The sequence below is a fragment of the Mastigoproctus giganteus genome, chromosome 13 (assembly GCF_048544385.1).
Source record: "Mastigoproctus giganteus isolate SK-2022 chromosome 13, ASM4854438v1, whole genome shotgun sequence".
NCBI lineage: Eukaryota > Metazoa > Arthropoda > Arachnida > Uropygi > Thelyphonidae > Mastigoproctus > Mastigoproctus giganteus.
The window spans coordinates 74,213,088-74,230,665 of record NC_143587.1 but is presented as its reverse complement, the minus strand read 5'-3'; the positions used below and the strand labels follow the sequence as shown (position 1 = coordinate 74,230,665).

At 37.1% G+C, this 17,578-nt stretch overlaps 1 protein-coding gene across 2 annotated transcripts in view; it reads left to right on the top strand.

Moving 5' to 3' along the window:
• Jwa (PRA1 family protein Jwa) overlaps positions 1 to 17,578 on the top strand; it is a 75,445-nt gene that overhangs the window by 47,307 nt on the left and 10,560 nt on the right. For both annotated transcript variants that reach the window (XM_090387596.1, XM_090387595.1), the window contains exon 4: positions 12,412 to 12,532. In XM_090387596.1, the coding sequence (XP_090243722.1) occupies positions 12,412 to 12,532 (121 nt within the window). The remainder of the gene's footprint in view (positions 1 to 12,411; positions 12,533 to 17,578) is intronic.

Here is a 17,578-nt window from a genome sequence, read left to right as displayed (position 1 = left end):
CCAACCTTTGTACATTAAGCTTGTACATTAATCATTTATAAATACAGAAAACAATAATGGACCCAACACTGAGCCCTGGGGGACTCCACTAATAACATTATTCCACGATGAGCAGTGTCCATTCATTACCACTCTTTGTCTTCTCCCGCTCAACCACCCCTTTATCCATAGCAGCAATTTGCCTCCAATGTCACACTGCTCCAATTTGTGTAGCAGTCTTCCATGTGCAACAGTATCAAAAGCCTTTCTAAGATCCAAGTATATAATATCAAAGCTATTCCCTGCATCCAGTTCTTTTGTGACTGCATCATAGTATCCAATCAAATTTGTCAGGCAAGACTTCCCCTTAACAAAACCATGCTGTGTCCGAGCTATAACTGAAGTCTTGTCTAAATGATCCTGCAGTGTTTCTTTAACCAGTGCCTCCATTAATTTTCCTGGAACAGAAGTTAAGCTCACAGGTCTATAATTACTTGTGTCGCCCTTTGATCCTCCTTTGTGAATTGGGGTCACATTTGCACATCTCCAGTCTATGGGTACCTCCCCTGAGTCCAAGGAAGCTCTCATAATTATGGCTAAGGGTTTGCTTACTTCCTTTGCTGCCTCCTTTAATATAACTGGATAGATCCCATCCACCCCGGGTGCCTTGTGTTTATCTTCAACAGTTTCTCCTCCACTTGACTCCCAGTTATTTCAAGATTCTGTAGCTTACTGCTAGAGTTGAACCTCTGGCATTCTCCTCGCTGAATAACTCCTCATGTGTGAATGTCGATGCAAAATATTCATTTAGTTTGTTAGCTACCTGAGCAGGATCATCAACAGTTGACCCATCAATATCAAGTGGACCAATCTGATTCATCCCCTTCCTTCTAGAGTTTACATAAGTAAAGAACTCTTTGCTGTTTTTCTTTGCATCCCTTGCCAAGGATTTCTCGTAATCTGCCTTCGCCTGCCTAACCTCCTTTGTAACTTGGTTGCATATCAAGTTGTATCTATCATAGGCTTCTGTGTCATGTGTTAATTTGTAAGTATCCCATGCATTTTTCTTCTTGGCCATATGCCTCATTAGTTCATCTGACATCCATTTAGGCCTAAACCTTGAACAATATTTCTTAGTTGGTATGTAAATCCTAGTAGCTTCCAAGATAAGTTCTTTGAATGCTTCCCATTTTGAATTTGCTGTTGGTAACATCATCAGTTGGTCCCACTGTATAGAATTTAAATACTGTCTCAGTCCATCGTAGTCGCCTTTACGGAAGCAATAACCCTTCCCTTTACCCCTAATGGTAGTTACCTCTTTGAGTAAATCCCACTTGAGCACACTGTGATCACTGCCACCTAGTGGTTCATTTATCTGCAGATTCTTAATGCATGAAGAATCACTGCTGATAATCAAATCAAGAGTATTACTCCCTCTAGTTGCCTCCCGAACATGCTGATGTAGAAAACAATCATCCAATAAATACACAAAAGCCCTGCTAGTGTGTGAGTGACCAGCCCCCAAATTCCAGTCAATATCTGGGAAATTAAAAACCCCCATTATAAGACTGTCTGATTTACTGGCCCACTCTATTTCCCTGTACAGTTTCTTATTATATTCATCAGAGTCATTAGGCCTATAGCACACTCCTACTCTCAATTTTGATCTCCCAATGCTTATGTCACAACAAACTGACTCAACACTGCACTGTCCAGCGATGTCGACTGGCTTCACTTCCTTGGTTTATATGTGTTTCTTAACTAATAGCATAACCTCTCCCCCCCCTTCCTATCCTGTCTGTCCTTTCTGTAGACGTTGTACTCGCCAAATTCCAGTTCTGCATCCCTGATATCTGTGTGACACCACGTCTTTGATATCCCAACAATATCTGCCTTTGATGTTTTGAGCAATACCTCAAATTCATCAAATTTATTTACTAAACTCCTAGCATTGGTGTACACGCAAGTAAACCTGCACCTGTTTCTATTCTTAGCTACCCTAACACAACCCATGTGTTTACTTGTACCGCAATGGCTCCCAGCAGTCTCTGAAATATCATGCATCTTGTTTTTCAGGCTTCTGCTCATTCTAATAGAAGCAGTGCAAGAATCTCTTTCACCTCTGCCAGTGGCTACTGTTAATCTATTCGTCTTTGTCTCCCCCCAAGCTAGCAGTTTTCCGACCCACCTAACACTGCCTCGATAGCATCAGCAAATGTTCTTGCACCCTTTCTATTTAAGTGTATCCCATCCCTGTAGAAGCAATCTCTCCTGTTAACAAGTACAGTCCAGGCTGAAAAAAATTCTACCCCTTGAGCCTTGCACAATCTTTCCAGGGCCGAATTGATCGACAAGGCTCTCATCATATACTCCCTCCTATCGTGTCTGGGCAGAATTGCAGACACTTTCAATTTCAACCCTAATTCTCGGCTTTTGTTCAAGAGTGACCTGTACTTGTTAAGTAGTTCTGTCGGTCTCCTATTCTTAATATCATTAGTGCCAACGTGTACAACTATATCACCTTTTGTGCCTTTAAAAGATGATATTCGCTCTACAACGTCATCAACCTTTGCCCCTGGCAGACATACCCTGGTCCTGTTCCACCTATCCTTTTTACAAAGCATGTTCCCCGTTTACCTGACAATAGTCACCAACAACTCCTAGTTCCTTCGGGACCAGCGCATTCTGCCTTGGGGGTTGCCTCTGTGTCACGTGATGCCCAAGTGCAAGCTCTGGCGTTGATGTGGGCAGCTGAGAGCTTGATGGGCCCCTCAATTTAGTTTCTTCGAGGGCATCCACCCTGTCCTTCAAGCTCTCATATAGGCCCAGAAGAACGCTGAGTTGTTGCCTGATATCGATACACTCCTTGCATCGCGCACACACAAAGACATCCCCCATGGCAGTATCATGTCCCGTACCCGATTGCTCTGCAAGCATCAAGCAAACAGTGCATTTTATAAGGCTGTGAGTCAGAGGACAACTGCCCCCCTCAGTTCTGCTCCCCCCTCAGTTCTGCTCTGAGCCACAGCACTTCCATTAGCTTGAGCCTTTTGCTTTGCTGCTCTCGTCTGAGTCATGATTCTATTAATTTATTAATTAATTATAATTAATTATGTTATGTTATTAATTATGTTAAATATAATTAATTATATTACGTTTGTAATCTAAGTCGTTATATGTATTTATTTAAAAGTACAATTTAACTGCTAACGAAGTTCAACTAACGCTATCTAGTATGGTATATAACTATTGTATCACAAAGGCGGGAAAGTTAAGAACGGTAATTCTACGGACACTTAAGTATTAATTAACTTTCAAATCTCGCTGTCTCAATTCAGAATAAACTAACGATCCTTACTAGGTCTATAAGCTACTTACAGAAATAATTCGATGTAAAAAATATTCAATCAAGAGGCTAAATATGGCTAAAGGACTTCTCGTTCAGCTGAGTTGCAAACACGTGGATACCCTTACCGATACTTTTTATGCAATTACAAGGCCGAGTAAAGAATAAATACACCAAATTAATCAGAAAATCACAAAATAATGTTATACTACTAAATTTAAATCAAAAGTTTTAGAAAAACAATAATTTCAAATCAATAAATAAGAAAAATCCACTTAGCGGCTTTGAACACGACCGTCTCCTAGTAGCCTCGTCAGCATACTCCCATTATAATGAGAGCAGAGGCTCTCATTATAATCTTCACACTCAGCTGGCTTGTAGTTTACTCCCACTCTCATTATACCTTTGCTTCCAACTGTCTCACACAACTATCTTCCAACTAGCACACAAAACATTGCATTAGTAGAGGCATACAATGCAAGAAAGCAAGCTTATGCAGCATCAGCCAAAAATAATAATTAAAAAAAAACCGCTCCGATTACTCATCTCCATTCATTCCAAATACCAGTCTAGCCCAGCCTTAAATTTATTTAGGCTATCAACCGACACAACAAAAGATAGAAGTCTGTTCCAATGAACTACCTGCTGGCAAAAGGCAAACTTCTGCACATTTATCCTACAACTGTCTTTCCTCAATTTGAATTTATGCCCTCTCAGGTGATTATTCTGAGCAAGAGGAAGAATCGCATCAGCATTGAGCATGCTAAAACCATTCAAGGCTTTATACACCTCAATCAGATCACCTCGCAAGTACCTAGTCTCCAAACACTGTAATCTACAAAACTTAACCCTTTCTTTGTAAGCACAACCCTTCGTTCCATTCACTAATCTTGTTGCTCTTCTCTGTACTCGTTCCAACAGCTCTACATCCTCCAGACTTGTATACAGTACTCAAGGTGTGGCCTGACCATTGCCTTATACAAGGAGATAATCACCTCCTTATCCCTTTTAGAAAAATTCCTGTATATCATTGACAAGACACCATGAGCTACTCTTGCAGACCTTCCGCACTGCTTAGAAAACTTCATATCTGCCTACACAATTACCCCAGATCCTTTTCATTCTCTACCACTGTCAGTGTATTACCACAGAGTTGATGTCTTACTCTGGTGTTACTGTTTCCCATATGTAGTACTTTACATTTGTCAATGTTAAACTTCATTTGCCACCTCTCAGCCCATCTGCTCAACTCTTCTAGATCCTGTTGCAGCAGTGTACTGTCATTAGAGTCATTAACAACCCTGCCAACCTTCGTATCATCTGCAAACTTGGACATTAAGTTTGATATATCAATATCATTTATAAATACAGAAAACAACAATGGACTTAACACTGAACCCTGAGGGACTCCACTAATAACATTAATCCACGAAGAGCAGTGTCCATTGATTACCACTCTGTCTTCTCCCACTCAACCATCCCTTTATCCATAGCAGCAATTTGCCTCCAGTGCTGCATTGCTCCAATTTGTGCAGCAGTTTTTCATGTGCAACGGTATCAAAAGCCTTTCTAAGATCCAAATATATGATATCAAAGTTATTCCCTGCATCCAGTTGCTTTGTGACCACATCATAGTATCCAATCATATTGGTCAGGCAAGACTTTACCTTAAAACCGTGCTGTGTTTAAGCTATAACTGAAGTCTTGTCTAGATGATCCTGCAGTGCTTCTTTAACCAGTGCCTCCATTAATTTCCCTGGAACAGAAGTTAAACTAACAGGTCTATAATTACTTGTTGCCCTGTGATCCTCCTTTGTGAATTGGGGTCACATTTACACATCTCCAGGCCATGGGTACCTCCCCCTGAGTCCAAGGAAGCTCTCATAATTGTGGCTAAGGGTTTGCTTACTTCCTTTGCTGCCTCCTTTAATATAACTGGATAGAACTCATCAACCCCAGTTGCCTTCCTTAGGTTTAACTTCAACAATTTCTCCACTTTGCTCTCAGTTATTACAAAATCATCTAGTTCAGTGCCAGAGTTTAGTTCACCTCTGGCATTACCCTCCCTGAATAACTCCATGTGTGAATGTAGATTCAAAATACTCGTTTAGTTTGTTAGTCACCTGAGCAGGATCATCAACAGTTGAACCATCAATATCCAGTGGACAAATCTGATTCATCCCTTTCCTTCTAGAGTTTACATACGTAAAGAACTCTTTGTTGTTTTTCTTTGCATCATTTGCCAAGGATTTCTCATAATCTGCATTTGCCTGCCTAACCTCCTTTGTGACTTGATTACAGACCAGCTTATATCTATCATAAGCTTTGATGTCGGCCATTAATTTATATGTATCTCATGCATTTTTCTTCTCTACCACATGTCTCATTAGTTCATCTGACATCCATTTAGGCCTAAACCTTGAACAATATTTCTTAGTTGGTATGTAAAGCCTAGTAGTTTCCAAGATTAATTCTTTGAATACTTTCCATTTTGAATTTACTATTGGTAACATCATCAGTTGGTCCCACCATATAAGAATTTAAATACTGTCTCAGACCTCTGTAGTCTCCTTTACGAAAGCAAAAACCCTTCCCTTTACCGCTAATGGTAGTTACCTCTTTGAGTAAATTCTACTTGAGCACACTGTGATCACTGCCACCTTGTGGTTCCTTTATCTGCAGATTCGTAATGCATGAAGGATCACTACTGATAATCAGATCAAGAGTATTACTCCCTCTAGTTTCCTCCCAAACATGCTGATGTAGAAAACAATCATCCAATAAATCCACAAAAGCCTTGCTAGTGTGTGAGTGACCAACCCACAAATTCCAATCAATATCTAGGAAATTAAAATCCCCTATTATAAAACTCTGATTTACTGGCCCACTCTATTTCCCTGTACAGTGTCTTATTATACTCATCAGAGTCATTAGGCCTATAACACAATCCTACTCTCAATTTTGATTTCCTAGTGCTTATGTCACACCAATCTGACTTCACATGCACTGGCTATACCTCCTTTAATTTTGTATTTCTTAACTAATAGCATAACACCTCCTCTCTTCGTATCCTTTCTGTACACATTGTACTCCCCAAATTCCAGTTCTGCATTCCTTATATCTGTGTGACACCACGTCTCTGATATCCCTTTGATGTTTTGACCAACACCTCAAATTCATCAAATACATCTGAATAAACGTCTGAATCTGGGAAGGCTTTCATTGTGCTCAGGCTGCTTTTGATAAGAAGCACGACCCCACCACCCCTTCTATCTGTCCTATCATTCCTAGATACATTGTACATACCATACTGAAACTCATCATCCCCTATCTCCAGGTGGCCCCGCCTTTCTGTAAGCCCTATTATGTCAGCGTTACGTGTCCTAAGCAGCAGTTCGAATTCACTTATTTTATTGACAACACTTCTGACATTACTGTTTAGACAATTAAGACTTAGTGTTCTTGTATAGTTAACTACCCTGACACACACCTTGAAATTATTTAAGCTTGCTTCCCTGGCATTAGCTGCTTGCTCATTTGAAACGTTTCTGCTCTCAGAACATCTTGCTAATGTGATATTTTGCAGTAACAAACAAAAACTCTGTTTGTGTGTGCAAGCATTACTTTGACCAATATTATCAGATAAATGCATACTATATTATGTTTTCCCCCTTCCAAAACTAGCAGTTTCCTTGAGCCTCTAAGGTATCCTCAATGATACTGGCAATAACTCTTGCACCACCTTTGTTTAAATTTATCCCATCTCTACAAAACAGATTCCTTCTACCTGCAAGTGCAGGCGAAGCTCATAAAAATTTCCCCCAAAAAGCCTTGCAGAGTCCTTCAAGCCTTGAGTTAATCCACAAGGCTTTCAGCATATAATCCCTTCTGTCATGCCTTGGCAGAATTGCAGACACACAAATTCTGACCTAACTCGCAGCATTTCTTCAGCATGTTCTTATATTTGTCTAACAAATCGTCAGATCATATTTGCTTAATATCATTAGTCCCCACATGAATAATAATATTCTCTTCCCCCCCACCCACCTTAAAATCTGACATTCTGTTGATGACATCATTAATTGTTGCTCCTGGCAGACACCCTGGTTGTGGTCCACCTATTCTTTTTTTCAAAAAATATTTCCCGTTTCCCTGACAATGGAGTCTCCTAATACAACTAAGTCCTTCTGAGCACTTGGTTATTCTGCTCTGGGGGCTGAATCAGAATTGCATCACTTGGCAGGTTACTAGTCTTGAGTCCCTGACAAGCTCACTGTTACATTATTCAGGGCAAGCCCCATTTTTTTCAGTGACTCAAATTCTTCTAGAAATTCACCGAATTTTAACTTTAGATCAGTACAAACGTGACAAAGAAAAGAATTGCCAGGTGAGCTATGATTATCCTCCAGGTTGACCTTGGAATACATGCTACAGGTTCTGCAAATGACAATCACGATTCACCCAGAAATCACGATTGGCTATTTCTGTATGAGTCATGATACCATCTGATGACGTGTTCAAAGTGGATCTTTTCACAAGCATTGTTAAAATTTACTAAATAACACAGAAAGTAACTTTTTAAAAAAAATCATATTTATAATATTATAAAAATTAAATTTACAATCTATTAAAAAAAAACATATCAAAATAAACTTTGCAATATATTAAATAAATTATTTGAAAGCAATTATTTAAATCTAACCTCCTTAATTCTGATCTAATCCTTTGTAATCACTCTGACTTCCTTGGAATACTGTGAAGACATGTCTGCTCCCGACAAATGTAGAGTCGAATCTGAGCTCTGTGGAGCTAATTATTTTGGGCAATTTTTTTGAAAACAAAAACTCTATATAAATGCCTTTAGAATATTCATATGTTCTCATTTTGACTTTATTTTAATAAACCAGTTGCCAAAGAAATACAGCATAATTTCAGAAGACATTCTTCATGATTTTTCACGTATTGTGAAATCTGGACAGAGTTACTTATTTCCTCTGTGTAGGTGTGATTTTCTAATTTCTAGTGGAGGGAAACTTTGTAATCAGTCATTTGCAAACAAATAAGCATAAGGAGAATGTACATTTTTTAAAAAGAAATGCAAAAATGGATTTCACATTTAATTTGATACCAGTACGTCTGAAACCATCAACCTTGGGATAGGAGTACTGTTTTTAGAATTTTTCTTTTTTCGAAAATTAATCTAACCAAGCAAAGAGTGTTCAAAATAAATAGCGTAATCTTGAACACTAATTAAAATGAATTAGTTTCACAAAAAAATGCAGTACTTCTCAGTATTGTTGAAGATAAAGAAATAGATGCTTTGCAGTATTATTTCTCTCAGTTTCATTGTGAGAATCTACCAGACATTATTATCAAAGAAGAAAGAACTGCTGAATAAGTGATAATGGTTAGAGAACTGGCAAGCTTCACAAAGGAAGCTTGAAATATAACAAATTGTCCCAATTCATGTTTGGCATTTTAACAATTTCTTATAGCAATGCTGAGTGTGATAGGATATTTAACTAGATGAAACAAACAAAAAACCAAGTTCGAATCTCTTTCTGGTGAAGCTCTGGAAATGCTCTTCACAGTCAAATCTAGACATTAGGGCCATTGTTATAAATAAAACTGACTCGACATTTCTGAAGAGGTCAAAGTCTGCAATAGTATATTCCTTGAAGTATTATTAATCAGCTGACGTCTAATTAACAATCCAAACAGATACCCACAGACAGAAAAATTCTAGGTACTGTACTAGTAAACAACCCTGTAGCTGTGTTATTTTAATTCACATTAAAATAATTGCATTAACTGTGTCATTCACTGATGAAATTGTACATCACACTGTGTTTTCCAAGATAAAATGATGTTTCCATGACTTTGTGTAGATTCGTATTGCCCCCATACACATATCATGTTTATTGATGTGGCTGCAAAATTGGAAATGTTCTTCGTTTTGATCCACATGCAGAGAATAACTTTTGCTTTAAACTACAAAAATCCTTTTTGAGGTCAGTAAAAGGTACATAGAACATGCTAGTAGTTGCTGACCGAATGTAGAGGGGGAGGTGGAAATCTAAAAAACTTTTTTTTTGACATTTAAAGGAGATTATTAAAGACTGCCCTTGTACAAAGCAAATGAAGCAATAGAATATTTGTAAGTGAAAAATTCCTGGAAACCAAGTTGATTTGTCTCCTTTACTGGACTAGCACTCTCACAAACTGAAAAGAATTTTGAAAATAAATGACGTAAAGGAGTGGAAACAGAGTTTTTATGTACAAAGAAAGAATGACAAAATATATACCTGATCAAGTGTAGAAGGAAATTGATGCCAATGCCTTTTATCTTTAAGGGAGAACTAAAAGCACTCCAGCAGAGAACATTGTTTTGATAACCACTCAACCCAGAAACATCTGAGTTGAGCAGCTGTAGTTTCTAATTTAATCTTGTATAGTAGAAGCATAGAGTGACTTTTGTTCCCATACTCTGGCATCAGGGTTGGTGTGCAGGTTGGCAAGGGATTACGAAATCCCTAATTACTGTCTCTAATGCGTATTGCTATTTAATGACAGTGTCAAGATTAACGGATTATTTTAATCATGTTTCAAAGAATAGCTTTGAGTATAAATAACAGAATTAATAACTAACAAGACTAAGCTGATGGCACAGAGGCATCAACAATATTATTTTAACAGAATTTAACATTCTGTTAAAATAATCTGTAAAATGTGTTTTTCATAAATTTTATTGTGATCTAATATAAACATTTAATTTTTACAATCTAATTGAAATATCTGCAGGCTATAGCTTGGGAACCCCTGCCTTAGATTGCAGTATGCAATCATCATTCCTCTTGAATTTTGATAACAATTTTCATATTTCTGCTGTGATTAATATAATAAGCTGATATACCTCATGATTTCTATATTTAGTAAACTGATAGCAAAAAATAAGCTTCTTAGAGGGAGGGAGGGGGGAGGAATTAGTATGCACACTGCTTAAAATGAGAACATTTCTGGTCTGTGCATCTATCAAATTGCCTGCTCATACTTTAACTTCATGACAACAAACATAAAAAAAAAAAAAAAAAAAAAAACCCTTTCCATTTTACCCATTAGGTGCCTAAAGGACCACTCACTTCGACCGTGTCGAAGAGTTAAGTCCAACACTTAAGTGTTGGATTCTTCCTCTTGCCCATGTCAATGCCTGAGGGGACCTAAACATAAATTGAGGAAAGACAGTTGTAGATGTGCAGAAATTTGCTTTTAGCCAGCAGTTGATTGATTGCTGGAACAAACTGCCATCTGTCGTTGTAGAAGTTGACAGTTTAAATAAATTCAAGGCAGAACTAGACAGACATTTGGATTGAATGGATAGGTGAAATGGGAAAGTGTTTTTTTTTTTTTTTTTTTGGCTAATTCTGTGTAGGTTTAACAAATTCTATATTTGTTACATTAGCATTACTAGCCAATCCTCTAGTAATGCTAATGTAACAAATATTGCAGATGGGAAGGTGCAGCTTCACATATGAGTTCTAACTATTGATAATTTAAAAATATATAAGTACAATATGACTCAAGTAGCCATTGCACTTAAAACCCCATCAACAATTTAAAAATAATTTGTTTAACTGTACCAGTGTTAAGCTGTTATTATATTATTTTGTGCTTTACTAACATAAAGGCGCCTCCGTAGCCAGGTGGGCAGGAGCAGCAGTGCGTAGCGCACACTTCTTGATTAGACTGGGGTTCGAGCCCGTGAGCCACCAAATACGGAGAATACGGAAAGGTCAGGGAATGACCACCGCATATCCCCAGAGCAATATGGCCTTAGTTGCTAATGCTCCTAAAAACCGAATAACTAACATAAATACAATTTAAAGTTTTGAATAAAATTTCTGTTGTTCATTATCGCGGGTTCGATTCCCGCCTCGGGCTTGGATCAAAGTACTGCAAAAACCTTGGGAGGTGCAATATGTCCACAGAAGCCGATGGGCCAACAACTACCAAACCAAACTCTAAAACTGTTGTTCATTACATAAGAAAATATCCAGATCTTTCATCCTATGGCTTTGGATATAGAATAATTTTTTTAAATGGCCCTTTGAAGGAAAAGGGTTGCACTTCCTGATTTCAGGCCTTAAACAGATCAAGTAAGCTAAATGCTGATGGCATCCTTACTTCTCTCGAATGACGTGTGTAAGGAGACATAAATTGCAAGAAGGTGATTGTAAGATAGATGTGCAGAAATTTACTTAAGCCAGAGAGTAACTGATTGTAGGAACAAACTTCCGTCTGGTGCGATAAAAGTGGGTAGTAGAATAGATGGATAAATGATGCACTTAGCTTGCTTTTTTTTTTTTTTTTTACTGATTCTGTATAAGCTTGCTTCCTTGTCCCATTTGCCACTTCTAATAGAACTATCATTTGTTAATAAATAATGAATAAAACAATTCATTGGTTCACATGTGTTGAACTTGTCCATTCTTGTTGTTACCCCACTGCTTTCCCAATACCAGTGTCTAGAACAAACGTTGTTGGATAGGTGTCTGAGCATTCCTTTTCTTTTGAATCATTGTTTGAAACCAGACATGGCTATTAGCGTGATGTAAGATAAATTATTGAGCAAGAAACCTAGTGAGGTTTGTGAACATTTCATTCTAAATTAAAATGATGTACGTTCACCTGCATTTATTCAGATGTGATAATTTACAGGATTGCTTCCCAAAGCTGGATAAAACTCTTTTGTCCAGCTTTGGGAAGTCTGTTACTTGGATAGTTGTCATTTTCTGAAAGTTCTCTATTCTTTTGTTAAATTTTTCATATTGGTTTTCAAATGTTCATGTTTGAAATTTAGCCCATCATCTAGAGCAGCAGTTAATTGTTGTGTTTTTAAAAATAGAGGTCAGGTGGCTGCTATATTTAGGAGAGACAGTTAACCATAAAGATTTTGTTTTGTATTCCTATAAAATACAAATAATGTAAATTGTTAATTTGTTTTTCTTGACTTTAAAAGTTTTTGATCTGTTCCAGTTTTGATCTGATTGCAAAATAAGCTTAATCTATTTCTTTGTAAAACTTTACAGTCATATTTCTTCATGCCTCTTTGAGATTGAGAAATTTAAAAAACAAATTGACAAATAAAATGGAAACAGTTGGATTAAAAAGAACTCCCATGGGAATACTTTTGGAGGTCTTAGAAGAAGAGTAAGTATTAAACAAAAATACTTTATTATTTTGGGATTGGGAAGATATTTGGGGGTATTGGGGATCAGTTTAAATTATATAGAATTACCTAAGGAAATTCTTACTAAAAATAATAGAAATGTTATAATACCATGAATAATCAGACTAAAATATGAAATAGCAAGTGCTTAAAAAACGGTACTCACCTTTGAATAAATCTGCAATAATTTTTTTGAAAAGAATGGTAATTAAATCATTTTGGTGAGGAGGTAGAGTGAAGGAAATTAAAGGGGGTGTTAAGGGTGATTTAACGGATTTTAAAATGAGCCCAAGGAAGTAGAACAGCACATCTCCAATCCTAGGGAGTCATTGGAAAAGGAAGAAATTATTAAGAGTAAATTAAAATGAAATTTAAAAATTAAAAATTTTTAAAAATGGATAATATAGTATGACAGACCAAGTCATACTATAGAAGTGGATAGTTTGAATACATCCAAGAAGGAAGGGCTAGACAAAAAAATTTCCTCACTAGCTTCTTTTTTTTTTTTTTTTTCTTTTTTTTTCCCCGCTGATGATGTATAAGCTTGCTTCCTAATATTTTTGGGAGGTGCATTATGGCCACAGAAGCCGATGTGCCAACTACCAAAAAAAAAAAAAAAAAAAAATTCAAACTTTTGTTTTTTAGGTTGAATTATGTACTACTTATGTTATAAAAATGTTTGCATTACTATAAATTTATAGTTTATAGTTTTCTTCTTATACTGATTACACTTCTACTACAAAACTACATGGAAAATTTTCAAGTATCACCTATATCAGGGGTGGGCAACAGCCGGCCTGCGGGCCACATCCGGCCCGCGACGATGTTGAATCTGGCCCCCTCGGTAAATGCATAAATATAGAAAATCCATACCTGACTACACTTGCCGTAAACGTTCGGCTTAATTCAGTTCAATCGGGAATCGCAGCCAGTACTACAGTAACCAAGTGATTCTACGCAGCGTCAAAGAGTTATTTCCTAATTATTATTGTAGCATCGATCGAACGAAGTTCCTTTGGGTTTGACTTCTTATTGAAAAAAATAATATTGGTGCGAGATATTTTATGTTTTATGCCTTCTCTAATTATTACAATTTTTAATTTAATATAATTTATAGCCCATAAAATGAGCCAATTAAAAAAAAAAGAAAAATTGATGCCGAATGCCGCATTTTCAATGATAATTGGACATTCAGATATTTTTTTTTAAAATACATTAATAATTTGGTAATTCAAGTAATATAACATTTTTTAGGTTCTGATTTTTTTTGTTAAATCGTTCAATCTATTCCGGCCCGCATCATGATGCGAAAATTTCATTCGGCCCGCATCATGATACGAAAATTTCATTCGGCCCGCTGACGAAAAAAGTTGCCCACCCCTGACCTATATCAATACCATAACAATGGTGATACAGAATAATGTTCTTATTGGTACAATAGAATGGCAGCAGAAGTCAAATTTTTTTTTCAAACAATTTCAAAGGTCAAATAATGCACAAATTCAATTTAATCAAAAAAGCCCAATTAATAACTACAGTACTAACTTTAAATCAAAAGTTGCAAAAAAACAATTTTTAAGCAATAAAGAAAGTTCCACTTAGTGGCACCTGAAGTTGTTGCTCTTAACTCTTAAGTCTTATATACACTGTGGGGGAGTTGAACTGCAATTTTACCAACATTGTGTAATTTAGTTGATTTGCATAGTGATACGATTCAATGAAATATTGCAACTTTGATAGACAGGAATTTTGCCAGCATAGATGAAGTGATTATCCTTTCATATGAAGCAATGGTTGAGTACTGCATACAGATCTAGAAGCCTCATTTTAGGATGTGGATCTGTTGGAACTAGTGCAGAGAAGAGCAACAAGATTAGCAAGGGGAACAAAAGGGTGATCTTAACAGAGGTTTGAGTTCTGCAAACTGCAGCACCTGGAGACAAGGTACTTGTCAGATCTGATTGAGGTGTTTAAGGTTTTAAATGATTGAGTAAGCTCTTTGCTGGTGGAATATTTCCCTTTACTCAGACTACACACGAGGGGACATAAATTCAAATTGAGGAAGGATGTTGCAGGATTGATGTGCAGAAATTTTCCTTCAGCCAGTAATAAGTAATTGTTGGAACAAACTTCTATCTGGTGTTGTTGAAGTGGATAGTTTGAATAAATTTAAGGCAGAACTAGACAAACTATTAGAGGAGAATTACAGGTAAAATAGATTACAGGTTAGAGGAGAATTACAAGTAATCCCCCCTTTCCCCACTGCTAATATTAACTTCAGATATTTAATAAACTCATAACGGAAGCTATATGATTTTGTGAATAAAATTAGTAAATTGTGGAAATAAGTCTGGTGGCCAGCTGACTTTCTGTTGTGAATATAGTACAACCAAATTGTTTCCTTACAGCATTCAAACGTCTGGTGGCTCCAAACAGAATTCATAGATAGCAAGTTTTCAACAGAGTTTTTAGAATTGTTAAATATTAAAATATTATTTAACTTAAATATAATTCTATTTGGAGAACTAATTTGTCATTCAATAGCAATATTTGGTGGACAAACTTTTTGAATCAACTTGAAATGAATCAACTTTGCAAAAAAACAAAAAAAAAAGTGTGCTGATAAATATCAAAAACTTGTCTACATGCATGTATATATGCAAATTTCTGATATTTGTCATTATTATTGGAAATAGCTCTTTTGTTCAGTTCATTGTGAGAATGTATTGGACAATACATTCTCACAGTGACAATTGATGTATAGTTGTCTTTTATTGGGGAAACTAAAAAGTGCACACAAGGAAGCTTGAAATATAACAAATTATTTAAAATCATGATTGGCATTGTTACAATTACATATAGCAATGCTGAATGTAAGATTCAGCCAGTTTTAGGGGGGGGGGACTTAGTTCAGATGTTATGTGGAAGCTTGGGAAATGCTCTTGGCATCTATCTAAGCAGCAGTGCCATTGTTAAAAACACATCTTTGACTCAACATTTCTGAAGAAAGAAAGTATGTAATTCTGTCTTTCTTGAAGTAGTCATAATTAGTTGTTATCTAATTATGATTACTAGTATGCAGTTGCTAGTATTCTATTCAGAAAAATCCTAGGTATGCTAATGTCTGAAATCATTTTTTTCTGAAAACAGTTGAGGATCCTGCTCAGGTGACTAACAATCTAAACGAGTATTTTGCATCTACATTCACGCATGAAGAGTTATTCAGGAAGGAGAATGATGTAGGTAAAGTAAACATTGGCAGTGAGCTGGATGATTTTGTAATAACTGAGAGGAAAGTGGAGGAGAGATTGTTGAGGATAAACATAAAAAAGGCACCTGGGGTGGATGGGATCTATCCAGTTATATTAAAGGAGGCAGCAAAGGAAGTAAGCAAACCCCTAGCCATAATTATGAGAGCTTCTTTGGACTCAGGGGAGGTACCCATAGACTGGACATGTGCAAATGTAACCCCAATTCACAAAGGAGGATCAAAGGCTGACACAAGTAATTATAGACCTGTTAGTTTAACTTCTGTTCCAGGTAAATTAATGGAGGCACTGGTTAAAGAAGCACTGCAGGATCATCTAGACAAGAATTCAGTTATAGCTCAGACGCAGCATGGTTTTGTTAAGGGCAGGTCTTGCTTGACCAATTTGATTGGATACTATGATGTAGTCACAAAAGAACTAGATGCAGGGAATAACTTTGATATTATATATTTGGATCTTAGAAAGGCTTTTGATACTGTTGCACATGGAAGACTGCTGCACAAATTGGAGCAGTGTGGCATTGGAGGCAAATTGCTGCTATGGATAAGGGGATGGTTGAGAGGCAGAAGACAGAGAGTGGTAATCAATGGACACTGCTCAACGTGGACTAATGTTATTAGTGGAGTTCCTCAGGGTTCAGTGTTGGGTCCGCTGTTGTTTTCGGTGTTTATGAATGATATTGATGATGGGATATCAAGTTTAATGTCCAAGTTTGCAGATGATACAAAGGTTGGCAGGGTTGTTAAGGACACCACTGACGCTATGCTGCTACAACAGGATCTGGAAAGGTTGAACAGATGGGCTGAGAGGTGGCAAATGAAGTTTAACATTGACAAATGTAAAGTACTACATATGGGAAACAGTAACCCCAGACCAACGTATCAACTCTGCAGTACTACACTGACAGTGGTGGAGAATGAAAAGGACCTGGGGGTAATTGTGCAGGCAGATATGAAGTTCTCTGAGCAGTGCAGACGAGCTGCAAGAGTAGCTCATGGTGTCTTGTCAATGATATGCAGGAATTTTTCTAGCAGGGATAAGGAGGTGATTATTCCCTTGTGTAAGGCAATGGTTAGGCCACATCTTGAGTACTGTATACAGGTCTGGAGGCCTCATTTCAAGAAGGATGTAGAGCTGCTGGAACAGGTACAGAGAAGGGCAACAAGATTAGTGAATGGAACAAAGGGTTGCTCTTACGAAGAAAGGCTTAAGTTTTGCAAATTACAGAGTCCGGAGACTAGGCACCGGCGAGGTGATCTGATAGAGGTGTATAAGGCTTTGAATGGTTTGAGCATGCTCAGTGCCAATGGGATTCTTCACCTTGCTCAGAATAATCAGCTCAGAGGGCATAAATTCAAATTGAGGAAGGACGGATGTCGGATAGATGTGCGGAAATTTGCCCTTGGCAAGCGGGTGGTTGGTTGGGGGAACCGACTTCCATCACTTGTTGTTGAAGTTGATAGCCTAAACAAATTTAAGTCTCAACTAGACAGGTATTTTGAGCGAACGGAGGGGTGAAATGGGAGTGGTGTGTTTTTTTTTTTTTTTTTTTTGTTTTTTTTGGCTGATGCTGAATAAGTTTGCTTTCTTGCATCATATGCCTCTACTAATGCTAATCATACCGTATTGGTAAACAATCCAGTTGCTGCAGTTTAGTTTAAAATGTGTGTTATCAGTGAAATTTAAATTCTAGTGTAGTGTGGACTTTAAAGTCCTCCTCCTATTTTTTTGAAGAAAAAAAATGTTTTTCAAAGAGCT